We start from the raw sequence: 27,437 nt of genomic DNA, 5'->3' as shown, positions 1-27,437 counted from the left end.
CCCATTCCATGTTTGGTTTCTGACACAACCATGGAGTGGAAATGGTATTACTCACCCTGGCGGACAACCTCCAGAGGCTGCTGGATTGGCGGGTCAACGCTGCTCATGTTGTTAGACTTCATGGCAGTGCTTGACTTAGTCGATCATGAACTATTAGCTTGCCACCTCATCACCATGAGGATACAGGGATTAATTTTACAAGGGACGGTCTCGTTCCTCCAAGGTCAAGCTCAGATCATGCCAGGAATTTTTCCATCTGTGCCAGGTGAAGATAATAGCACTCTACTTGACCTTGGAAAACCTAGCCACAGCTATCCATGCAACGAGTACCTCCAGGCTAAATTACTGTCACTTTTTCTATGCGGGTCTACCCTTAGCCCTGACTTGGAGCTTACAGCTGGTACATAATGCAGCCACCCGAATCCTTACTAGAGTACTGTGGAGGGTTCATATACAACCTACCATCCAACAGCTGCATTGATTGCCAGTTGAATTCCAGATCAGGTTTAAGGTTTTGGTCTTACCCTTCAAGGCTATAAATAGTCTGGGCCATGTTTACCTAAGGGGCTGTCTCTCCCAGTATGCTCCCAGAAGGACATGGAAATCGCAAAATGCTAATATGTTGGTGGTTCCTGGCCTGAAAAAAGCACATCTGGCCTTGACCAGGGCCAGGGCCTACTTGACTATAGCCCCAACCTGGTAGAATGAGCTGCAAACTGAGACCCAGGCCCTGACGAAATTAATAAGTTCTGTATGGCCTACAAAAGTGATGCTTTTCTATTTGAAATTTGGTTGAATTCAGAACAAGTCACTAGATAGCACAGCCAATATAATCTAGGAGTCTCTCTCTATTCATCTCTGGCTCATTCCAGAATGGATTGATCAGTGAATAAAAAGAGCACTTTTAAAACTTTAATTTAATTTTGTGATATTATAATGGATTGTATTTGATGAACAGAGTTTTCCTGTAATGAAGGCGAATGGGGGACATTTGGCATTTCTGGTGTGCCTTGTACAAAGTCCCATGGAGATCAGCTGGCATAGGTAATATTTTCAGTAGCATATCAGCATTGTGTTTGAATGTTCTGTGCATTAGTAAATTTATTTTACTGAGGATCACTGGTAGAGTTTGTGGATACATTTCCAGTAATAATGATTGATAGGAATTGTCTTGATGGATGATCTAGAATGAGAAGAAAATTGGGAGCGAAATTACATTATCTTGTGTTCAGCTATGTAATTGGCTTAGGAGTGGGGGGTGCCATTACAGGAAATGCACAGATATAATATTACTTTAACAGTGAGACCATTTGATTATGAAAAAAGAAAGACGGTCCTTATATCCACCTAAGCTTATCAAAACATTTCAGTATTTAAAACAAGGCAGACGGGATTGAAACTTGATTTAAAATATTTTAGGGCTGGGTCATGTGTAGCTACTTTTCATACTGACTCCCATCGGTACTGTAAAAACACCAACAACATTGCAACTATCAATGAAACTACGCGTGAAACAGTGAGGCACAAATCGAGAGCAACTTCTTTGTGTCCCTGTGTTCTTTCTTAGATGGTGCTGATGTTTTTCTGTTCATGCAGAACTATTATGGAGCTGCCAAGATGATATTTTCTGACAACCCACTTGGACTGACGTGTGGGATGGTGTGTCCAACCTCAGATCTTTGCGTGGGTGGATGCAATTTATATGCCACCGAAGAGGGACCAATTAATATTGGTGGACTGCAGCAATTTGCTACAGAGGTAAGTGAAAATGAATAGATGGATGAGGTGGGTGGGTGGGTGGGCTGGTAAGCCATGCCTGCAGAAACCTTTTAAAAATATATTATTTTTCATATTGACAATCTGATTAAGTCAAATATGATGAAATATTGAAAGCATAAGCATATGGCGAGTTTCACTCAAGACTTACATTTGATTATAAGAGATAGTTGTATATAATCAATGCAGTAACATGCAAGTATGAGATATATGTTAGATATATATCTAAGGCACAAGCTAGCTGTCTTGGGAGTATTCTAACACTGCATGAGTACAGAATTTTAACACATGATTCTTGTTTAAATTAAGGTTGGGTTGAGTTTTTGGGCAAGTCTAAAACTTTGTGTGTCCACTGGGAGATTACCTGTTCTTGAACAGCTAAATAAACCCACAATAGTCACATTTGTTTATCTCCCCCCCGCGCCAAAAAAAGAAAGAAACTCTTTATGCTGTTTGTAATTCATCTGAAGTTGTGAAATGGGCCCTAGGTGATGGTCTTTAAGAATGCAGCTATTTGTGCTTCCTGAGTTTGGCTGACTTCAGAAAAGGCAAACTAATCACGTCACAAACCTTTCTCACCACATATGGGGAACATTCCAAAACCGCATAGTCAGAACATCTCTTAATATTCTTTGCAAACTCCCAACCAATCCATGTCGATGTAGGTAGGGTGAACCAGGACATGGCTGCCGCTAATTACGGTGATGAGGAGATGCCGTAGGGCTTTATTGGAAAGGAGCTCAGACAAGCTAAGGAAATGGATAGCATTTTGCTTCTGAGACTGGAAGCCTCCCTAAAATGTGTTCCCTGTTTGCAGAGCTTTACTCTCTAGCCTTTAGAGCAGGGATTCTAAACCAGTATACTGCATTAGATCGGTGTGCCATCGGTGCACCTAAGGTGCACTGTGATGTGCTGGGATTTTTAAAAGATATATATTATTATTTTTAAAGACCCTCTATATGGATTGGCCAACCCGCCACCTCTCAAAGTTGTCCATGATGGGTCTGGAGGGGATGGGGAGGGGAGTGGCCTCAGTCAGTCAAACCTCTGTTGAGGCTCCTACCACTTCATAGACCTGTGTTATTGGTGGCAGCTAGAGCCAAGCAATGTAAGTTCTTCATTGGGGTTGAGGGTATTTTTTTGTTTTTAAAGTAGGGGTGGCCTTAGATGGCGGGCCCTAGACCCAGGCCCTAGATGGCAAAGAGAGGGACCTTCTGTGACCTAATGTCCACTTGCAGCTAAGCACTAGCCCGCAGAAGGCCTCTATCGAGCTCCAGGCCCTGGGTGGTAGAATGAGGGGCCTTTTGTGACTCTAAAAAAGCTTGTATTTACAAGTAGCTTGTATTAAAGCTACTTATTGATTGCTTTCACATGGACTGATGATTCCAGGTTTCCTAGTCTGTTGGACCTCATCTGTGGCAGAAATCTTGTTAATGAAGAAATGGTTCTATCTGGGTAATATCACTTCTGGATGACGTTTTTGTAGGGGCAGGACAGGAAGGCATGGGCATAATTTCTAGTATGATTCAAAGCCTGTAAAACAATTCAGGTGTGTCTCCATGGTCAAAAGGTTGAGAAAGGCTGCTTTAGGGCTTTTATGCATATCCATTTAGTATACAATGCTTGGCTTCAGCTCCCTTTAACTGATATAACAATCATATTGACTTCTGAAAACACCACTTGCAAATGTTTTTAAAATACTTGACAGCTTAAAATTATTTAATCTGCACATCTGTTTTTGTATTGCTCTTGGGATTGCAGTATGAAGAATAGATGAGGAAAACAACATTTTGTTACCTTGGCAAGCTTTAGACACATTTTGTGTCTAAATGGCCAGTTAGCTTTCTCCTGCGTAACTGAATTCATGGAACTGATGCAGCCTTTCTCAACCTTTTTAATGTTGGGAAACCCCTGAAACATTCTTGAGTCTTTGAGAAACCCCAGAAGTGGCACGATTGTGGAGAAACATTGATGTGTGCATGCCCCTCCCCTTCTCACCCCTTACAGGCCCATCATTGGCCATTTTGGGGGGGGGCAGGTCAAGATAACCAAATACGGTCACATCACCAATAAATGTTCAACAAATGTTAAAAATATATACAAAATTAATTAATTGGGAAACCCTCCCAGGGCCATCAATTCAGAAAGCCTGATCTAATATACGCCCTAGTTCTCCTGAGGCATTTTCTGGCAGATGTTTCCTTTGCTCAATTCAGGAACCAGTTTTTGTTAAAAAATCAGTCAGCCTCAGCAATCAAGGAAAGTTTCGTGGGGAGTCAATACAGAATTAAGGTGATCAACGGTGCCGACGGTGACTTTGGGAAGCCCGCAGTGATTGTTCATGCTGGTACAACCTCCCCACGCCAAAAAGCACAAAAGTCTGTGCCATGTAAAGCCAAGATGGTATAAATGTTGTGATTAATCCTTACCATAGTTCCTTTGTATATTTTTAAAAGGGTCATCTGGGCGGCGCTGTCTGGGTCTCGAGTCTCCTGTCCGGGTCTGTCCGGCCCTAGGAAACCACAGCCAGCGGGCCAATCCAGATTGGGATGGCCTCCAGATTGGGACAGCCCTTAGATCACCCGCCTCCCCAGCCGCATGGGGCCACTTGCCCAGCCTTGCCACCACACAGCTCCTGGGTGCTGAGGGTTGTGCTTGGCCAACTCGCCTCTTTCCTGGCTTCCTGGCACCCCTCGGCCCTCCGGCTGCCCATCACCGATGCACCCACTCCCAAGAAACGTGGCTGGCAGTGGCGGTCCTCGGCTCTCGGCCACAGAGCCACCTTACAGAGCAAGTCAATAGAGACAGATGCTTCATCTCTTTTCCTCCTCTTTGCAGTTTTCTTCCTCCTCCCAAATTTAAAATTAACAGAAGAATATTCCTTTATACTCAGGGGCTGGGGAGTCACATTTGTTTCTCTGACATGCTCCCTGTTGCTTTTCTGAGCACTGCTCTCCAGTGCAGCACATGCTATATGTTTCATGAAAATGGACAAGGCTCTTGCTTGGCAGGTGGTTCCTACTTTAACACACCAGAGGAAAGGAGTAAGTTATGAGTTTCCTTGAAGTGCAGGTGTCATGCCTCAGACAGGAATATGGTAATTATGAAAGTGCATATAGCATGAGAGGTGTGGCCTGCAGCAAGAAGAGGGAAATGGCCAAAATCAATCCTTTATTTTCTCATCATGCTGCAGTCCCATGTCACCCAGCATATTGTTCTAAAGTCCTCGGACTCTCAGCAGGCCCTTTTCATCGGGCACAACTGCTGCCAGGACAGAAGCTGGAAAAATCCAAATGTTTAAAGATCTTCTGCAATGCTATCATGATCCCGATGTTCCCAGCTGTGGATTTTCATTATATAGTTTTTCATCCAGTTTGTGGTCTTAGTATATGAATCATTGTAGACTTTGGTGTACTGCCTACATTCACTAACAACTTTTTATATGATAGAAGACAAGGCGAATCTTGAGATATCTTGTTAATACTGTGATGAAGTAAGGAGTGTACTATGCAATTAAAAAGAAAAACCTCTCCCAAAAACCACTCCCCCCAAAATGGAACAAAAATTGCAGGTTAATAATACTGGGTTGGAGAAAAAGTGACTAAGCAAAATCATCTGATGAATTCTTTAAAAAGGATTGATATGGATAAGGGGTAGTAGGGCAATGGCTGGAAGGAAATAGAAGGCAGGAACATTGTTGGAAGGCTGCTCCCTATTTTAATGAGGCATGAGCTTTCCTATCAAGAATAACCAAGACAGTTTATGCAGTGTGATGAAGCATGAACAGCAATTCGTAGTACTTGCAGGTAAAAACCATGCAAAAATATGCAGGTGTGAAAATAAATTGAACAAAGCTTACAGCTACATTGATATATCCAGATTTGCAGGTGCATCTGTGTCAAGTGTACTGAATCAAATATTGACATTTTGTTCTATAGCCATTCGGGCCATTTGTGATCTAGTGAAAAGCAAAACCCAACACATCTCAGTTCCCGGCTAAAAATTCCTTCTCTCTGGTATGTTAGTGGTGGGCAGAAAGACGTTTGAACTGGTTACTTATTCTCCATACTTCTCCCGTGTTTGCAATTGGCCTGCAATGCTTCCTTCACGTGGCTCTGTGAAGAACAAGGATCTTTTACTGATCTGAGCAGTCTTCATTTGGGCAACAACCCTGTGTCAGACAAGCCTCTGAGACTGCTGAACTTTGGTCTTGCCAAGGCGAAGACCAGGAACTATACACTGAATGAATGTGTGCCATCAATTGAGTTTGGTGGAAGTTGGATACTTTATATTAATCCTACATGTGTGTTGACTGTTTTGCTTTTCCACTATAAGGCAAGTGGTTGCACCATTTGCTTTATGCACATAAAATTAATAAGAACACCAAATGCTGGTGGCTTGCAGAAAAGAAATAGATTAAACCCTTGTCAAATATGTGAGTGATAAAATACTGAATTATTGCAGTTTTTAAAACCAAATGCAAGTAATATCTGTTAAACCTTGATTTGTGTCTCCTTTTAGTCTTAACACTGTGATTAATAGGGAAGAATTATGCCTTGATAGATTTTGCTAAATATCTACCATTCTTCTTCAAAAATCTTTAGAAATCTATTAAAAATGCTGTGTGCTGGCACAATGATTGATATTAAAACTGGCATAGGATGAATAGCTTTGAATGATTTTCATCACTACACTTTAAATTTATTTAAAGTGATCTATTGGTATCAAGAGTTCTAATACAATTGAGCAATGTGGTGGTTCTGCATAATTTAAAATTTATTGAAATATATATGCACACAAACATATGCTTAGAACACATTCACTATTTATGTCCTCCTTGTGCTCATAACTGTTGCAAAATTTAGATTATGTTTTGCGTCAAGCCGTTCTCTAATGACTTTGTCTGTATTATAAAAAAAATAAAGAATAATAATCTGTCATATTCATAATGCAGTTTCTAAATATTCCACTTTTATTGCAAGCATGGAAGATGGAAGGATTTCTTTTCCTCACCAGATACAATCCCAATTTGGTGTTTGTTTGTTTTAATTCAATCCCTCCCCTCCTATAATCTCCTAAACAATGATGGAAAAATTACAAAATCTCAGTAATGCAATAGAAACTGGTCAGCATTTAGGCAGTAAGCAGACTCCTGCTGCTGGATGATGGTTGCAAAATAATGCCAATGAAAATGATAATAAAACGCTGATCATTCAGTAAGGTAGAAATGGAGGCTGAATGAAAGTTGACCATTAGAAACCTTGGAGAATTTTTTAAACGCGCTTGAACGAGAGAGATGCTGGTACTTCATTTTCTCTGCACATTCTATCCTTGAATCAGATGCCCGGAATGTTTCATCCCAGGCATCTCTCTGTTCAGAATTTTTACTACCTCTGCTGGCTCAGATGAAAAGGAGAGGTAGAGTGGAGAGCCATCCACATATTGATTGCACCTCAAAATCGAATCACAAAATTGTCTTTTCTTTGCAATTTCGTTTACGCATCAAACAGAGTAGGGGACAACATTCCAAAAACATGCCTTGGTGTTGATCCGAGGTGCCCAAGGAGGAAAAAAAGGTTAGTTCTGAAACCTGACAGGAGTAGAACCACCAGAGCATCTGAACCTCCTCCCATGAATCTTACAAACTGACATGGATATGGTAAACATATACCGTTATCACTTGTGTCAGAGAATAAGGGAGAGGGCAGTATCCTCAAAGCCAAAGACAACAACCTGAGCCTCAAAAGGATGCTGTGTTCATGGCATGATTCTCCTACATTGTAGCTCAAGCCATTGTGAGTAATAATTGTGCTTTTTTGAGAGGCAATTAGACTTGAGTCTACCAGAGTCTAATCATTTTTCTCTTAAGGAGAGACAGTTTACAAAGAGAAGTTCCACACTGGATCATTCCTGAAATAACTAGCAAAGCACAGCTTCTCAGTGACATACTAACAAGCCTTTGACAGAAGCAGGGGACACCACACACTCTACGAGGGATAACTGCCTGCTGTTGAGATAGTTCTAGTTGACCCAAAGAGAGAGCAATTTTATTTGACACCTGCTGGCCTGCAATAGTGTGTTTCAAACTGTGTTCCAGGCAACACTGAGGATCTTTGGAAGCTCACCAGGGCTTTCCCAGTGAGAAGATAAAAATAGTGCATATGCTTAAGAATAGGGATGCCATCTCTTTCTTGCTTATATTTGCAATTGCTGTTATGTTTGTGGTTTGGAGACTCTAGGAGACATTTCGCATCCGATTAAAAAAGTGAGAGTCTTACCCTTTGCAAACACCATATATTTGGCGTTTTGCACGACATTGTAAGCATCTAGCGTTATATCTGAAAACTGGCAGCTACATCCTCCATTTTAAAGTGCTTGCAGGGGAATCCACAAAACTGGATTACCCCTGCCATGTAGCACTAGCAGGATGAAAGCAGTCACCAAGACACTCATACAAGATACATATGTTACCAAAGTGGCTGAAATAGCAAAATTTCCAGCTCCAGCACTCACCCTCGAGCCCACCACACTCTCTCTTAACCCGGAACGGGGCTTTCTTTCTTTTTTAAATAAAACTTCCTGGAACAATGAATAGACACACAATCACCTAGGCAGGGCACAAAATAAACTTTCCCCCACCAGTTTGCCCATAAAGCATGTCTCTTCCCCACAAAAAAAAAAAAATCGCCTCCCCAAATTTTTTAAAGCTTCAAGGCTCTGGATTGCAAGAGGGCTTGCAATAAAAGGAGCCCTATGCATCTATGAATGCAGAAGTCATTAAAAATAGCTCACAGTCTTTTTAAAAGAGCGAGAAAGGTGATTGGCTGCCTGTCTTGATTGACATGGGGAAGAGAGGAGCTTGTATAGCATGTTCCCTCTTCCACCATTTCAAGCAGGCGTGCAAAATGGCAGGAAGCGCTAAACAGCAGCAGAGGTGAGAAATTTCAGGAGGCACCTTTTTTTAAGCGTTGCGCAATTGTGCTTCTTTTCTGTGTGGAATGGCCCTAGGATTCCATCATGCACCCTTCTCATAGATCTCACAACAATGCCCAACCTTCCTCCTCTAATGGGAGTCTCTTCTGATAAGTTGGTACAAATATCTTTGATTTATAGTCAAAACCAATGGCTGTTTACCTCCCCAAATGCTGTGTGCAATGCTACTTGATCCTAGGGGGAATATTGTTCCTGGTTTTGAGCTTCCAAGGAGGGAAAGGTTCTATCTTACCCCTTCCTTTGACTGATTAAGCCCTTCTCCCCATTCGTTTCTGAAGTCACTTAAAAATGTCAGAAAAGGGAGATCCTATATCAGCTGGCTTTGGCCAGTCTTCCTGAAAGAGATGTCATAATTACTAGGGTGTTTATTGTCTAGCTTATCTAGAAATGATCTGGTATCCTCTGAGATACAAAGATCATGGAAGTTTCAACAATTGTCCCTTGAGACCCAGACAAGGTAATATTAAGGGAGAAGAGATATTTTGGGCCAAAACGCCATGGAGCACCAAAAGCCATAGTAAGGGGGGGGGGGTGGATTTGTGAAGGTTTTAATTTTGAAGATCACTCTGCAGTGAGCTATTCCCAATCCTGTTTAATAAACACTTGTCTTTTTCTAGAGATCCAACTCCTTACTTGCTTTTTATCAAGTACATGCAAGCAGTGAAGGATATCCTGAGTATAAGCCATTAGGGGATTTTGATTTTGTACCAATACAGCACAAAACTACTGCCGCTTCAAATATTTGTGCAGTCTTCCCTAAGTATTCAGTAGGATACCTGCCCAAGTACTTAGCTATGCTGTTATAAACCAATTAAGCTGGGCTAATCCCTTTGTTTTCTGTGTGGCACTTTAAATGGTTTGTGGCCCTGGCTGTTTGTGCATTCTGGGATTTACAGCCCAACTGAAAACATACAGTGCCAGCAGATTAAGTGCATAGGGCAGAAGACTTATTGACTCAGTGTACCAGTTCTTCAGCTCAAAGCAAGTCATCTTGCTGGTAGAGAGCACTGTGAATATTCAGGGTCAAGGTGCCATTCATACATATAGTTATTTCTAATTAGCATCACACATTTCAGGAATTTGCCTAGCATTGTTTAAATTCTCCCCAGAATCTCAAAATGTCATTCAAATTGTCTGTCTGATGAATATAACTAGTTTTAGGAGGTATTTATTTTGCATGGTGTCTTTGTTGAATACAATACTTCTTTTTTATGAGAGCATTTGTAGATCCAGGAGACATGAATAAAGTCTGCTTTTGTCAATTCACCTTTTGCTGTTTTGTAAGAAATAATGTGTCAAGAGAACTCTGGTTATGAAAGAATGGCGTGAAGAAGACCAAGAGGTGTCTGCTGTGTGTGCCTGTGTGCTCATAAAAGACAGTGAGGGAGTTCAAGCATGTTCACGCAGCTGACTGGAGGACAGAGACTAAGAGCAGAGGCATGGATGGAAAATGCATATTACACAATTAAGTTTTCTCTTTCCCCCCTGTAGTGATGCAGGATATGTATGTAAGTACAATAGCTTATATCCAACAGATGATGACAGCATGAACATCAGGGGATAGAACTTTCCTATTTCCTTTTGCCACTCACTGTACACACACACACACACCCATTCTACTTTCGGTGGGCCAGGGGATCATCATGAAGAGCATGGGGTCAAAATGGAGACCTGTAGTGGGAGACGGTGAGAATCAGTAAACATTGACACCATCCCATCTACTTCCACTGGTGGGAAAATAACGTAGGATTCAAGTCAATGCTGGTCTATAGCCTATGTATGAGATAGTCAGTTTGTGTTTTTAGGGGGGGGGGGTCCAATCTCTGTGAGAGTATGAGTGATGGCTACCCATTTGTAGGCTTTTTTGATAGCCACTGCGATACTAATGTCTCCCATACAGCATTAGAAGATCCACATCCCAGTTGCAGTTTTGGAAGGTCCATAAAACCACATTTTTAAGAAGTGCCTTTGACTCTGACAGTCAACTGCTTTGGCCACTCTTCTATATTTGTCATTGTTGCCTTTTAAAATGATGGATAGATGGTGTTTTTATGTTAATTTGTTTTACTATTGTTACCTGCCCTGGTTCTTAAGTTTTGCTCAGGGGAAAAGTGTGTTTGGAATGATTTTAATAGAGCAAATACATTGGCTGATCGCACAAGACAGCCTTGAAGCCAACTTCCTCTTTCCTCTGAACAGATTTTAAAGTGTTTAAAGACGATGACACCCAAAAAAACAATATGTTTAGTGAATACACTGTGACCGAGCTTGTGCAGGAGAGTATCTCAGCAGAGAACAAATCAATTGACACTTGCAGCAGACCCTCATGTGAGTGCCCAGGAAAGATGTGAAGCCACGTCTTAACTTTCTGTGCCGTATATGTGGCCTCTGCGGCTTGTGTTGGCCATGGTGTCTTTAAAAAAGTGCTGCTTGTGATCACCAGGATTATTCAGGCTGCTGTTTGCATCTTGACATGGAGATTCTAGTTCACTTAGAGTCTCTGCATTAGCATTTCCTAGCCATACGTTTGGCAGCCCTACTCATAAAGTGCTCATGGATGGTGATGGTGGTAGTAAAGAGATACCAGCAAGTGGAAGCAGTCCTAAGGATGAAATTTTGAGGAGGAAATGAGGGAAGAATGGCTACTTGCTGCTGCTTCTTGAGTAGACAGTAGCAGAGGGAGCAAGTGTGGGTTTTCATAATCCAGCATTTCTTTACAATTTTCTAGACAATGATGCTGTATCTTCCTTCTAATAGGATCTGCACAGTTGAACCTGCTTAGAATTTCACAAACTGCAGACAAAGAAAAGTTTCTGAAATGGCACCTCAACTCTTTTAGCAAGCACTGAAGCAAGACAGAACTTTCACTGTGTTCCATAGATGGTCAGGATCAATAAGTAAAATGCTCAGAGAACCCCAAGCAGCAAGAGAGGCCTTTAAAAAAAAAGATTGGTTTTGTAATGATAACTCACGGCCATATGCACGAGAAGGCAAAATTAAAAGCTAAGCACTCAGCCTTAAATTTTAGAATTTCTTGCATGACTGCATGATTTGTCAACCGCTACATTGCTGTCATGCTAGCCTTTACTCCATTTAATATTACAATTGGCTAGACTATTGGCTTGGCCTACATCAATCCAGTGTTGCTAGCAATCTGAACCTGACGTCTATCTGTGCCTGTGATAAACTGTATTACACATACTAAGTCTGGAATTGTAAGTAAGAGTGCTTACTCCTTGTGAGACCAGAGAGATTCAGAGCCAAGCTGTGTGTTGCTTTAGGAATCCCTGATTGAAACTCCTGATATGTAGTTTATTCGTTAAAAACAGTGGAGAAGGGGGGAAAAGTGGATTTAGAGCTGCAGTGTTAGGGAGAGGAAGTTTTAACTACTCCCAGAGGCATTCTCCTGATGGAAACTGCCACCCATCCTCCAATGTTGATTAGCCCTGGAACAAAACAGATACCTAGGGAAGATAAAGTTTGCAATAGGAGAACTTTGGTTGAGGAAAAGATTCATACCCTTTTCCTGAACAGGTGTCTCCCATCTAAATCATATTCTCCACCTCTGTAACTACTTGCTAAGGTTAAACAGCCTACTGGGCAATCCAGTTTCAGATGGAGAATATACTCAGTAGTTTGGCCCTCATTTCACAGAAATATCCGTTTGAGGTCTATCCCGTCCCTGTGTGTAACCATCGTGCTAGATTAATCAGGCTTGTGATCATTGTGTAGACCAGCAAGAAGATGATTGCAAACATATTTGCAGTCACCTTTTCTTGGTAATCATCTTTCTATATCCTACGAGGTTCATTTGATAGTTTGACGCTCATTTGAAGATGAACTTCTTTAATTCTACAGTGAGGCTGTTTATCCCCAAATGCCCTTCAAACTGGCAGACAATCTCACTGCTCTTTATTCTGAGCTTGAGGATGATCTAACACAATATTTATTACAGGCAACTAAACAACCTGTTATTTGGTGTTTACGGAATTTATCATAGCCCTTGTCCAAACAATCAGTTTTATGTGGATTTCACAAAGAAATGGAAAACGCAAAAATTAAACAGCTGTGTCCATCTTGTGACCCATGATGACACACAACATTTCTCAGAAAGATGTCTCTAATGTGTGCTGGAAAGATGAAAGGTTGCCACATCAGTATCTCAGATGCATTGTTTTTCAGGTATTTAAAGCAATGAATATTCCTCAAATTAGAAGTCCATCTTTGATACCACCTGAAGAGATACCCAAAGCTTACCATGTCAAGATAGCTCTTATTGGAGCGGGGCCTGCAAGTATCAGTTGTGCTACCTTATTGGCTCGATTGGGCTACTCAGACATTACCATCTTCGAAAAGGAAACCTATGTTGGTGGTTTAAGGTAAGGTGTTCTTATTTTTTAAATAAAATATTTAAAGACACTGCATTTTTATCAGTAACCAGCAAACCAAGCTTAGGCAGATACATGGGCTCTTGCTTCCTTAAAGTCGAGGGATGGATTCAGACTATTGTGAATGGAGTTTCTGTGATGGAAGTGCTCTTGGTTGGATTGCCAGCTATCAGTTGGTAAGTGCCTAGATGTTTTAGAAGTAGAGTCTGGGGAGGAGAGGGGCATCAGCAGGTTGTGATGCCATTGGATGAAACTTCGGCCCTCGACCCATACCAGTCTGGCTTCCGCCCTGGCCACGGGGTGGAGACCGTGCTGGTTGCCCTCATGGATGATATCCAGCGCCAGCTGGATTGGGGCGGCTCCACCATTCTTGTGCTTCTAGACCTGTCGGCCATATTTGACGTGGTTGACCACGAGTTATTTGATGTGGTCGACCACCTCGCCGGAGCTGGAATAAGGGGGACTGCGCCTCAATGGCTGGTCTCCTTTCTCCAGAACTGGACGCAGAGGGTTGCGATGGGGGAGAGTATGTCGAGCCCATGTGAGCTCCCTTGTGGGGTTCCGCAGGGGGCGATACTCTCCCCCACACTTTTTAACATCTATATGCGCCCTCTAGCCCAGCTGGTCCGGGGCTATGGGCTGGGATGCCACCAATATGCGGGTGACACCCAGCTCTACTTCCTAATGGACGGCCGGCCGGACTCCACCCGGATACATTTGCCAGCTGTTTGGAAGCGGTAGCTGGATGACTCAGGCAGAGTCGCCTGAAACTCAACCCCTCCAAGATGGAGGTCCTGTGGCTGGGCAGAAGAGGGCAGGACCAGGAAGCGCGCCTCCCATGCCTGAACGGGGTGCAATTAACACCTGCACCAGTTGCCAGGAATTTGGGGGTGACATTTGATGCCTCCCTCTCTATGGAGGCTCAGGTCACCAATGTAGCTTGGACGGCATTTTTCCATCTTCGCCAAGCCCGGCTACTAGTGCCCTACCTGTCCTCGGAACACCTGGCCACAATGATCCATGCAACGGTCACTTCCAGATTAGACTTCTGTAACTCGCTCTACACGGGCCTTCCCTTGTCTTTGACTCGGAAGTTACAGCTGGTCCAAAATGCGGCTGCCAGGGTCCTCACTAGAACACCTTTGAGGGCCCACATTCAGCCGGTGCTTCGTCATCTGCACTGGTTACCAGTCTGTTTCCGAATCAGATTCAAGGTATTGGTATTGACCTTTAAGGCTATACGCAGCCTGGGTCCCGTATACCTGCGGGACCGCTTGGTTGCTTATGCCCCATGCAGGGCACTCCGCTCTGTAGGTATGAATTTACTGGTTGTCCCGGGCCCAGTATGAATTTATTGGTTGTCCTGGGATGTTCGCCTGGCCTCGCCCCGGGCTAGGGCCTTTTCAGTCCTGGCCCCAACCTGGTGGAATGAGCTCCCAGAAGAGCTAAGGACCCTGCGGGATCTACCAGCTTTCCGCAGGGCCTGTAAGATGGAGCTTTTCCACCAGGCATATAGTTGAGGCCAGGGCAGCTCTCCCACAAATCCATCAGAGGAACCCCTCCAGTATTGAGATCTCTAACATCGAGATCATTGTTAGATCTATTGTATTGGTGCCACCCTCTTCTGAATATTATTCTCCCCACCAGGCTGAACTTGGGGGGAAGTCAGGTAACTAAGATCAGAATTGTGACCACCACCGCTTATATGTTATATGTAACTTTTTTTTATGTTAATTGGGGTTTTTATGGGGATTTTGTTGTGTTTTAACTATTTATGTTGTAAACCGCCCTGAGACCTATTTGGAGAAGGGCAGTCTAAAAATTAATAATAATAATAATAACACCACCCTCCAAAGCAGTCATTTCCCCAGGGGAACTGCTCATAGTCTGTTGGTAACCCTAGTTCTTGGACCACTTCCTTCCCTCCTAGTCCTCAGTACCTCTCTAAAAGGTCATGCAGAGAGTCAAGTGAAACTCTGGAAATGGCATAGGATGTGTTATGCAAGGATAAGGGGGGGGAGGAAAATGATTTATTCTAATACCTCCTTGCTATGCCACCCCTGAGCCTCTTGTGGCACAGAGTGGTAAGGCAGCTGTCTGAAAGCTTTGCCCATGAGGCTGGGAGTTCAATCCCAGCAGCCGGCGCATGGTTGACTCAGCCTTCCATCCTTCAGAGGTCGGTAAAATGAGTACCCAGCTTGCTGGGGGGTAAACGGTAATGACTGGGGAAGGCACTGGCAAACCACCCTGTATTGAGTCTGCCATGAAAACGCTAGAGGGCGTCACCCCAAGGGTCAGACATGACTCGGCGCTTGCACAGGGGATACCTTTGCCTTTATGCCACCCCATTTGCTACATTCAATTCTCAAGGCTTCTCTCACCCTTAGGAGCAGCTTTTGGAGGTGAATGCGGCTGCAAAAAGGAAGGGAAAACAGCAAATAGATTTTTGTGCACTCTGTGCTTGAGTCAATCCTTGGGTCCAAAGCACGCTAAGTCAAATCTGTGACATTTAACATTTAATCTAGACCCTTGAAAAAAACTTTGCCAGTGCAATGCTATACGGAGGTATAGCTTCTAAGCCCATTGAAGTCCATGGGCTTTGAAGGGTGCAGTGATGGTTAGGATGGCACTGTGATTCACATATTCCAGAAATATGAGTACGTACGAAATTATGCCCAAATCAGATATCTGGTGGTGATGGAGTATGATGTCAATTCACATCTGACTTATGGTGATCTTGTAGGTTTTTCAAGGCAAGAGACATTCAGAGATGGTTTGCCATTGCCTGTCTCCATGTTACAACCTTGGTATTCCTTGAAGGTCTCTCATCTGAATACCCTACTTAGCAACAATGCAAAAGAACAATTTTATTAACTATTTCAAGAATGTGCTGATGTTATAGATGAAGAATTGATTCTTATTGAGGATCTAAATGCAATGCCAGATCCATTATGGGATAAATCTCAATAAAAATTGGGAGTGAAATTACCAAACCAGGCATTATATAATTTTTAAAAGATGACATTAATAGATGTTTGGAGAGAGCAGAATCCCCAAAAGCATAAACATACATTTCCTCAGAAAAACATCAGTTGTATTCCAGAATTGATCAGTGTTAGTTATCAAGAAGTTTAATGCCTAAGAAGATGCTTAATGCGGATATTTTACAAAATACGTTTGCAGATCACAGTCCATTAAAACTAGTCTTCAACTATCAGAGAAGATTATATATTAAGAAGATGGAGGATGAATCATTATATTTTGGATGATAAAACCAATTTAGATAGATGACAAGCAGATTTTCAAGAGTTTTACCAAATCAATAATAACCCAAATGTTAAGATCTGGCACTGGGCCGCGGCTCCCTCCCTCCGCAGGGCTGTGCCAGGCCGCGCATGCGCGTTTGTGCCATGCGCAGCTGCAAATGTGCATTCACGGCACTCCTGTGCATGCGCGCATGTGCGGCTGGGTCCACTGCGGACCACTGATTTAAAAGATCAAGGTGAAGGTATAAAGCCTGAAATGGGATACCTAAGAGACATTCCTATAAACAAATTGCCTATGAAACTTTGACACATCTTAAATCAAAGAGTAACAATAGAAGCAGTTAATGATGCAATTTTGACAATGAAATCAGGAAAGGCTCCTGGCAGACTATTATAAGAAAATCATTCATATTGTTACTTTCCCGTTATATCAACTTATTAATGAAATTATGGACAATTCAGAGCAACCTTTCCCATAGACATGGGTACAAGCTTCTATAACATTGATTCATAGAGAAAGCTCTGACTCTTTCACTCCACATTCATATAGACCAATTTTTCTCTGAAATGTAGATTATAATTTTTTTTGTGAAAATACTGGCGGAAAGACTCAAGAGGGTGTATTAGTGAGATGCTACATATGGACCAAACTGGTTTTATGCCTAGGAAGTACATGAACAACAATATTCAGCTAGTTTTGAATGCAATGGAATGTGACTAGAAGAAGCAACAGTGTGTAGCCTTTATATTTCTTGATGCAGAGTAGCCTTTGACAATGTTTATTTTTTTACAAACAATGGAATGTGGAGATTTTTGAAGAGCCAGAATCCTGGTCAGTGGAATGTTTACTGAAGAGAAAATTCAACTAAACTAGGGTACCAGACAAGGTTGTCAACTTTCTCCATTATTATTTTATCTAGTTGTTGAAACAATAGTAACAAAAATCAGACTGGTCTGAGATCTTAGGCCTCAGAGTAGATGGTCAAAAATTTAAATTAAGAAGTTACATGGATGTCATAGTTTTGATATTAACCAGACCAGAAGCATCTTTACCTAAATTGTTTGATTGTCTAAAAGATTTTCAACAATATTCTGCTTTCAAAATAAATAATAATAAAACTAAAATATTAATCCCAATGGCTTCGAAACAAATATTGGACAAATTGAAATAAGTGATTCAACATGAAGTTAATCCAGGGATGATATGGTATTTAGGTGTCTACACCTCAGACACTTATATGAAAATCATTGGAATCATTGACTTGGAAAAAAACTCAAGAAGACTTACAAAGCTGGGTGCACGTGGATTGGGCTGGCCCTTACAGGGCCCACCCCCAGGAGCTGGCTGCGATGTGCACTTGCTGCCTCGCAGCCATTCTCTCCCCAACCACCAAGGGTGGCAGACCGGTGGTGGCCTGATGAGGCTTCTGCTCTGGATGCCCACCAGCCAGGCCACATGCCTTGCCCACACCACTAGCACCATGGGCAAGTTGGTGTTGGAGGCCGGTGGACCCGTGCCACCCTGCCCAGTGTCTGGGGACAGAGAATCCAGGTACTGACAGGGGGGCTGGGAGAACAGCTGGGGGAAGCGACGGCGCAAAGATGGAGCTGCGGCAGGACGGGGAAAAACATGCTGGCTGGAGCCCAGCCCACAGGGAGAGTGACAAGCAATGATTACCTCCAGAGCCAAGGAAAGCCGTCCCTGGACTCCACTGACAGACCTGAGAGTGCGGCACAAGCTGCAGGCCTGGAACTCTCTTGGGGCTGAGAGTAGGGCGGGGGGATGGGAAGTCCTAAAGAGGGAACAGCACCCAAGAGAGACAGGCTAGAAGAGTGGGAGACTAGAAAAGACAGCAGATTGTAGGCAGGGACGGAGGGGGCGGATAACTACTTACCTGAGGAAGGGCGGAGAGAGGCTGCCGGAGGCCATGGTTGCGGCAAGCCCACACATGGCATGGGAGGGGGAGGGACAAAACAGTCCCCACCTCACCTCCTCCATGTTTGAGCAGGCCCAACACCCAGCATTGTATCATGAAGCAATGAAACACCTGCAGGAGAGGAAGAGTGACAGAGCCAGCTGGGAGGAGGAGGAACCCAGAGAGGAGACGAACCACACCCTAGAGAATGGATGGGAGGAGGGGGGAATGAGGCACAGGGTTACATGGGGATATTGAGGGGGAGAGTTAGACAGGGGAGAGGAGAAAGCCCTGGAACGAGGGGAAGGAACACGGTGCTGGAAATCTGTTAGAAAATACAGGCTTGTGCAGGTTGTGACGCCTGTATGTTTCACTTACCTGAGCAGACAACATGGCAGAAGGGGGTGGCAGTTGGGAACGTGGCGTCGACCCCACTACACCCAGCCATGTGCTCCGGCAGCCCACCAGTACAGATGCCTGCTGGGTGCCTCGCCCACGCCACTGCCACACCACCCAGGTAGGTAGGGCGACGCCGTGGCTGCTGTACCCTCTCCCCGCTAGCACCCATTTCATCCCTGAGTTCAATGGGCTTTCTTGCTAGTCTACAAATAAAAGTGAAATGCTTAACTGAGCTAAAAGGCAAGATAGGTACAAAAGTGGAGACTTTTGGGGCACTTTATGAAATCCCCAGACGATTATGAGCATTTTGCCAATGTGATACTACGACTACTACTATGACAGTATATTGGAAGAGCAACCACTGACGAAGATAAAACAGAAAGCGGGTCACTTAACATAGGATCCCGTTTTGGTTGACTCTTTATGTTTGATCATATGTTTGACCATTTAGACTTTGTTATAACCTTTTCACCTATAAACATAGAGAAGACTACTATATCATTGTGCCTCATGATTTCCTTTTTTCTTCTGCATCCACAAAAGTGGAGATGACAGAATTCTGATCTATCCTGCACCAAGCCCAGCCCCATATGCAAGGGCAAATATATAAGCTTCTTATAAATATCAAATTGAAACTGAACAAATTAAAAATTCTATGGTGAAGTGGATGCAGAATGTAAACCATAGTATATCAATGACCAAGTGGGAGCAGCTTTGGGGGAAAAACATAAAATGTCAATTGTTGAGAGAGAATTGATGTAAAATGTTTTATAGATTGTATAAAGCACCAAAAGTGATATGTAGAATGCCTAAACAACATGATGGTAAATGTTGGAGATGCCATGCAAATGTGGGTACTTTTTATCATGTGTGGTAGAATTATAAAAATGTTAGAAAATTTTGGATAAAAATTCATACTATATCAGAAAAAATATTGAGTATAAAATTTCCTATGTATGCTGATTTTATGATGTTTAATTCCTACTAATCTCCCTAGCAATGTGAATTATTTTTTTCCCATGCAACAACAGCAGCAAGATTTGTAAATGCTAGACAGTGGAAACATCCTGAATTACCAATGGTTACTGATTGGCTTGATAAGCTTGGAGAACTATGCAAGATGGCTATGTTCAGACTGTATTAGATTAGAGGAACTGTGGAAGGTGGCAACTTTCTGATAATTTCTGATAACATCTACATTAGTGCATTTACAATTTGTTTATTATCTGTTTATATATCAATAAATATAAAGATTAATTTTAAAAACCAATAATAAAATAATAGCTTCTAAGATCTGACAAAATCGGGCTAGCATAGGATAACTAACTCAGGATAATCAGTTACCTGCTAAAGGGGAATGTATATAGTAAATGACGAGTTTACATTCTAAATTTCCCACCCATTAATTGCAACAGTAATTCTAAATTTAATTAGGAAGAGGGGCACATAATTGTGTAGCAATACAGCTTGCATGCACTGTTAGCTATTGTCAAATTAGCAAATTTAAAGCAGATCAAAAAGGGGTTTCCCCCTACCATGTGCTTTAAGAAAATGAATGGAAGATGGAGGAACAGCAAGCTATAGAGGGAAAATGTGGTAATAGAAGAATCTCTGTAACCAAGAGGAGGGGAGGGAGGGGAAGGAGTTCAGTGTTTTGTTTTCCATTATGAAATAAAGAAGAGGAGAGGGAGGAGGTATTAGTAGTCTTTTTCTTAGGCTGAGTTCCATAGACATTCCAAGTGCTTCTGAGCAATAGGGTTGGAAAAAAGACTAGATAGAAAATGCTGTTTATTCAGTTTCTCTTAAAGAATATAATTTTTTCATAGATTTTCACTGATCTCAGACTTTAAGTTGCCATTCCTTTTATACTGTATTGTCTCTTTATATTCTGGACTTTTTTGGGGGGGTGTACCCCTCCACCCTTTTTCCACACACATGCATTAATATGTAATACTAGAACATGCATGTAACAAAGTGGCTGTGTTTATAGATTAATTTATTCTACCATGTACCAGGCTTGTATTTTACCGTTTATTTATTTACCTGCTTCATTTCTAGACCACTGTTTCTAGACCACTGTTTTCACTGCGGCTCAAAGCAGATGGCACAATTTTGTTTAAAGATACAATAAGAGCATTAATAGTATTCTCTGTAAGCTGTGTCTGTTATTTTTGTTGAGATCTTGTTAGATTTTTGTTCTTTACTTTTCACCATAGCTGCTAACAGGGATAGCTGTTTTTTAATCGCTAGCTTAGTCAAGTCCTCCCGTGCTTAGTGCCTTCTATTTACAGACTGAAATGTAATCTTAAGTCTGCCCTGCATTCCCCCCACCCTCTAATGTTTATTATTCCAGGGTGTCCTCTCTTTTGTCAAACAGCTGGGAAGTGGGAACTGTTTCATGAGCTCTGTTTTATTTGTTCTCCCTAGTACATCTGAAATCCCCCAGTTCCGGCTGCCCTATGATGTAGTGCATTTTGAAACCGAGCTTATGAAAGACCTCGGAGTGAAGGTAATGAAAAATATAAACTGCCTCGGTATAGCTGGGGGTGGGGGGAAGGAGCCATAGCTCAGCCCAAGATTAACAGCAAAATGTCATGCACATTAGTAAAGAACAATTAAAAGCTACACCAGGCAGAGGCAGAAAGATGCTTCCTCTTGCTCAGGGCATTTGTCTGTCTGCTGTCTGAATGCCACTAGTTTGGAAAAGGGCAATCAATAGTTCTCATCTGGCTTGCCTGCATGTGATTAATTGTCTGTAAGAAACAAATACCTAAATTGCTTTAGGGGTTCTGTGTAGCTATTGGAAGGATTTGATTTCTTTAATCATGTTGCGTTGTTGCTGGGTTTTTTAAAATGCGGCTTAGATATGTCTTAAAACATGCATCTGTGGGGCTTTTCCCTGCCACAGATTTCTTATAACTTATGCAGTGAAGATTTTCAACTGTTAAAGCAAGCAAGGATTAATAAGCCACCCCACCCCCGATAAGCAACAGTCTTTGTTCAGCTTGCTTGAAAAGCAACAGTTTTGTGTATTCCGTGATCGATTGCTTTCCCCCTCCCTATTTTTATTACCTGTTGTTGCACAGATGTGTTAAATCAAATTTGCACAGAATTTATCCCAGGATAATCAAACTATTAGACATTATATGATTTTAAATGGATCAAAGAAAGATATATTTTTTTCCCATTCCAATAAATTTCCAGTGTATTAGCAGAACCCTGTATACCTGGGGTATGAGGAAGGAAGGATCCACTTCAGGTAACATCAGTGCTGTTCCAATAAGAATAATTGCAATTATTTCGGAAGAAGTTATTACTTGTGTACTTCCTTGAGTAAGAAAAAGGTGCATTTTTAGAGGGCTATAGGACTAGGCTTAAAAATATTGATATCTTTTCCTCCAATATATACATTCACACATGTACAAATATAATTTAGATTTTTAATTTCCTTCCCCACAAATGGGCTCAGTGTTGTTTACAATAGTATAATCCATTCATTAAAAAATATTATAAAAATCATCCCCTCCCTCCCCTCCACCTGCCTGAACAACCTCCACCTGCTAATCCTGACTGAGAGTAGTATAGAATATAAAATGGGGAGGAGCAAGGAGACGGATGATGATGATGATGTTAGCCATTCAGTCGAATCTGACTCTTGGAGATCCTATGGCTCAACTGTCACCATGATTTTTGATCTTGCACCACTTCTTTTAGTTGTGTAATGTTCTGACCAGGGTCCATTTTTATCGTGTCTAACCACTGTGTCTTTGTTAGCCTGGTTTCCTTTTCCCACTGACCCATCCTAGCATAATTGCTTTCTCCAATGAGTTGGATCGTATGACATGGCCAAAGTGAGCTGGAGTTTCGTGATTTTGCCTACCAGTGATACATCATTTTTGATGCGCTGTAGTATTTCCTTGTTTGTGATTTTGCTGAAGAAGCCTTCTCCAGCACCAGAGTTCAAATGAATCTATTCTCCTCTTGTCTGATTTTTTTCATCCAACTTTCACAGCAATAAGTGGCTATTGGAAATATGATAGATCAAACTAATCTACATTTGGAGAAAGAGGAGTATTGTATAATATAGTAGCATACTTTATACTTCATGCCACTCCATCTTTTTGAGGAGGATTGAAACTGTGCCTCATGATGCCACTTCATAATGATATGTTGTAACCAAGTTTCTGAAAGGAGAGGGGAAAGGGGGATGTGTGATGTGTGAACAACTCAACAACCCATGTTGAAATACTGGGAGCTTTGGCAGGCACCTTTGACATTCACGTGGACAAGGATATTCCATTGTTTCCAGCATTGCAGGCAGCATTACATGTGGCTCAGATTGGAATTAAATAAAGCAACTTCTCTTCAGGGAAGCCTGGGTGATGTTAAATTCCATTTTGTAAAATAACAACAACAACAACAACAACAACAACAACAACAATAATAATAATAATAATAATAATAATAATAATGGTAAGATTGTAGCGTTTGTTTCATTTCCTTTCTCCTATATGGGAAATTAAAGTAACAAAACATACCCTCCAATACTTCACAGGTAAAAATGGAGACCTCTCTTGTATCAGCCCAATTTTTATATCAACCCCCCCCCCAAAAAAAAAATTGTTAAATGCTCCTACTCCTTTTGTACAGTATCATCATTACTCAAATAGCCTCCCCACTGATTTTAAAGAAGATGCTGATTCTTTGGGTTAAACAGTCTGTAGGCAAGCACAGTTGCCCTACAGTAGTTCGTTGATTGTTCAGTTTTTACCTTAGCAACTGCAAGATGTCAAATAGTATTGTGTTGTACCATATTTTCTCTCTCTCTGTGTGTATGCATGTGTTCTAGAAATGTGTATACACAGGTGCCATTCAGAGACTGAACTGCAGGACTGAAGAGGAGAAAGACTATGTATACTTGCACAAAATTTTAACATGTTCCCCAAAGGGAAATATGGGGACAGAATAGGAATATTATTTACCAGGGACAGAGACCTGAACTTAGGGAGCGCTGGAGAGTAGGTAACATGAGACAAAACACCCTGCGTCTCAGATGTGCATTTATTCCAGTTCCCAGATCCTACTTCTTGTCCTTTGCCGGCAGCCCTTCAAGCGTAACTTCAAATAGAGAGTGATACTTACTCAGGTGGAGAGAATTGTCTGAACATGAGGAATGGAGAAGTGTTAGAATATGCCCTGGGAATAGAGAAGATAAGTGGGGCAGGGAGCTTAAATTCTCCCTGCCCCACTGTTATTAATAGAAAATGTTTGGTTATTGAGACTCTCCATCCAAACATTTTCAGGCTGTTTCCTCCAGCCATGAAAGCTAGAGCCTTGAAATAAAGTCGGGGTAGGCCCCATCTCTAAAATGGCAGGAGAGCAGAAAAAGTTTCTGCTTGTGTTCTTCGATGCGTTTGGCCATCTCCTTCACTTGAAGTTTTCAGAAGTGATAAATGGGTCAATACCCCCAATGGTTGAACTAAAATTGTTTGCAATTTGTGAACATCCCTGTCAGTCGCTCAAAAAATGTCAGTGGGCGTTTTGCAAATAACCTGAATTTGATCCAAGCTTGGGGGGGGGGGGTTTGAGTATGACATCCTGTCTTGGATCATGATAAGTTCATTAAGCTACTTCTGGTCAGGCCTTATAGTTTCTTAGATATCACATGCAATGACCGGCATAACCCCCATTCACAAAATACCATGAGCTTAAAAGTGACTGATAAAGTTATGATGAGCTTTGTAATATTACCCTTTCAGATAATTTGTGGCACAGGACTTTCAGCAGAGGGATTGACACTCAGCGCCTTGAAGGAAGATGATTACAAAGCGGTCTTTATTGGAATTGGTAAGAATTCATCATTCTTTGTACGTGGTTCTACTGAAAGTATTGTATGTATGATTAATGCTGCAATAAACGGGCTGTGTTTCTGCGTCGCTGCAAGAGACCTTTGAACACTTCCAATGTGCAAGTGATACAGTTAGAGCATAAGGGGTTTTTGCCACCCTCCAACTCATTTTAATGTGACCTTATCTGGAAATGACTACTTTTTCCAATATATAATTATGCCTATTACCTATATGAAATATTTCGTTGAAGCTGTGGAACTATGAATGGCTTTGGCCACGGAAATAGCTGCTGTGTTACATTAGGAACAGAGTTAATAAAACCCAAATCAATATGTTCTAGCATAATTATCACATTTCTAAGGAGCACTTTATTTAATAGATGGCACTAATTTAGTCAAGATCTCAATATGGCCATTAAATCACAAAAAATCTTTTGAGACCTTACTTAAATTAAATTTATGTCAGGAGATTACCAGGTCAACATATATATTTTTTTAAATGATCAGCTTTGTTGTTGTTTTTTTACATGAATCCCTTCCCAAATGTTTAGTATATTGAGATGCATTGTTGTGATGTATATATTTATTTACAATGTTATTTTCAACTCCTGTAGACCATTGATTATCATGTTGTGACCTGTTTGTATACATATTAAGAGCATGTTGATGAGGCTTGATTCAGATACGGGATTCAAATGCCGCTAAGAAACATTAGGCATCTGGTTAGCTTTCCTATGTCAGACCATTTAACTCCTGGCTGGAGGTACACCTCAGTAATGTTTTAGGCTTGTTAAGCGTACAGTACACAAGTGAAAACTATGAGACAATCTCTCCTTCCATTTTAATATTTTATTAAAGGATAACAGTTGCAATCCGAACATTAGAGCAGGGGTAGTCAACCTGTGGTCCTCCAGATGTTCATGGACTACAATTCCCATGAGCCCCTGCCAGCATAGAAGTGTCCTACCCCATAACACACAGATCACAATCAAGGAGTCCCATCTGAGAAGAAGCTCTTGCTCAGTTCACCTCCTCATATTTATACACTTTTAACACACACAACTTTTTACCTTAACGAAGTCTATTAAAAAGGAGTAATTTTCAGATTTCTCATACATATGAAAATTATATGGCCCCTCAACCAACATACCTATCTTTGAATCACATCTTTACTTCTGTGAAATTGAATATTCTCAGAGGGGCCTGCACCTGGGCCTCAATAAATTATATCTATTGAGAATGGCCTAGACAGCTTCAAGGTTTCCCAGTGGTATGCAGCTGTGTTACTACTTTATTTTCCCTTTCTAAGGTTATTCTGTTCTGGGTGTCTAATCCCCTTTTTGGCATGCTTTGGCTGGAAGCCTAGACTGGCTTTGTTTCTGTCCATAGAGACATTTTCTGTGATTTGGGGGGTGTCCAGAAACTGATTCTCTGTATTTCTGGCCATACCTGTGACAGTGGTTGCACAGGTGCTTCTCAAGGCTTCTGTTCAGTCTAGAACCAGTATAGTTTAAAGGTTTGGTTCAGTCTATGGCCTATTATGCATGGAGGGGAAGGTCCACATTCGAGGTGGAATGGCAGCGGCTAAAATCACCAATAATGCACGCTGCCGGCGCGCAGAGTCGATGTATGCCGCCGAAAAAGCTGTGTTAGTGAAACGTGGAAGAAAGTGGAGCTACCAGGGCGCAACCCGAAGCGGCTCTGGAGTGGCCACGTGCATAATCGGGGAGGTCCGTGGTGTACAGGGCTTCTGGGTGTGCTTGCTCTCTCCCCTTCCGTGCCCTTCGGTTCCACCGGCAGGGCCTGAGCCTGCGCATGCCGTGGCCACCCTGCTTGGCAGCCCAGCCTCGGTCAGCACCGCGCTCGTCTCCCTTCCTGTTTGCTCCATATTGCTGCCTCATCGGCCGCAGGTTTGCCTCGCTTCTTTCTCTTCTGCATTTTGCCAGCTGCCAGTACAGCAGCTGTGCATAATAGGCCTAAGAGTATCATGCCTGTCTTGAGCTGGTTTCTTGTGGGAAAGGCTTAACTTTATTATAAATAAATAATAGGAATCAAAGCACAATGTGTGTTCTGCATTGCATTGACCACTTTTTTTTTACACATTCATCTTCCATGAAGACATGCTGAATGAATATACCTGTACTTTCAAAAGTTCAGGTATACATCCTTACTTGACTGTACAAGAAGAAGATTAATTTTGTACTACGAGTATTTTGCATTGCTAAAGGATTCCTTGTCTGCATTGTGCCACAAGAAAAATTGAAATAGGAATTTTCAACATCACATAATATAGCACGATTTTCCCCTTAAAAATGTGGCAATGCCCAAGCACAAGAGCAAAAGCTACTATTGTACTTGCTTGAAGCAAACCCATTCAGCCCTGTCCCGGAGTGTGCACTCCAGGTTTATCTCATTAGATCTTGGAAGTTGAGCAGGGTTGGCCCTGGTCAATATTTGGATGGGAATTCACCAAGGACGTTTAGGGCTGTTATGCAGAGGCAGACAGTGGCTAACCACCTCTGAATGTTTCTTGCTCTGAAAACCCTATAAGGTAACCATAAACTATGACTTACGGCAGAAAGAAAGGCAGGAAAAGAGAAACACAAAGAGAGAACTCCTCAGCCAGTTCCTGCCTTCCTTCACAAAGGCTTCTTTCATCTTATTTCCCAGCCACTTCTGTTGCTCAGAGTTAGGTGCCCAGCATGCATTCATACAATATCGCTATCTCATTTGCAGCCAAGAGAAACTCAATAATTGAGTGTCCCCACAAGAAGTCCCTGATGAGGAATACATTGAGGTGCCTCCCTTAAATCCTCACTGCCTATGTAGTTTTGAATCCACTTCTCCATCT

The 27,437-nt window shown here is 42.0% G+C and overlaps 1 protein-coding gene across 2 annotated transcripts in view; it reads left to right on the top strand.

The window, feature by feature from the left end:
* Positions 1 to 27,437, top strand: part of DPYD (dihydropyrimidine dehydrogenase) — a 609,807-nt gene that overhangs the window by 210,172 nt on the left and 372,198 nt on the right. For both annotated transcript variants that reach the window (XM_077332983.1, XM_077332982.1), the window contains exons 5-8: positions 1,597 to 1,758; positions 12,952 to 13,148; positions 21,166 to 21,247; positions 24,498 to 24,585. In XM_077332983.1, coding sequence (XP_077189098.1) covers positions 1,597 to 1,758; positions 12,952 to 13,148; positions 21,166 to 21,247; positions 24,498 to 24,585 — 529 coding nt within the window. The remainder of the gene's footprint in view (positions 1 to 1,596; positions 1,759 to 12,951; positions 13,149 to 21,165; positions 21,248 to 24,497; positions 24,586 to 27,437) is intronic.

The sequence above is a fragment of the Paroedura picta genome, chromosome 4, assembly GCF_049243985.1.
Source record: "Paroedura picta isolate Pp20150507F chromosome 4, Ppicta_v3.0, whole genome shotgun sequence".
Classification (NCBI taxonomy): Eukaryota; Metazoa; Chordata; class Lepidosauria; order Squamata; family Gekkonidae; genus Paroedura; species Paroedura picta.
Note: the sequence above shows the minus strand (reverse complement) of the source record. Positions and strands in the feature narration are given on the sequence as shown.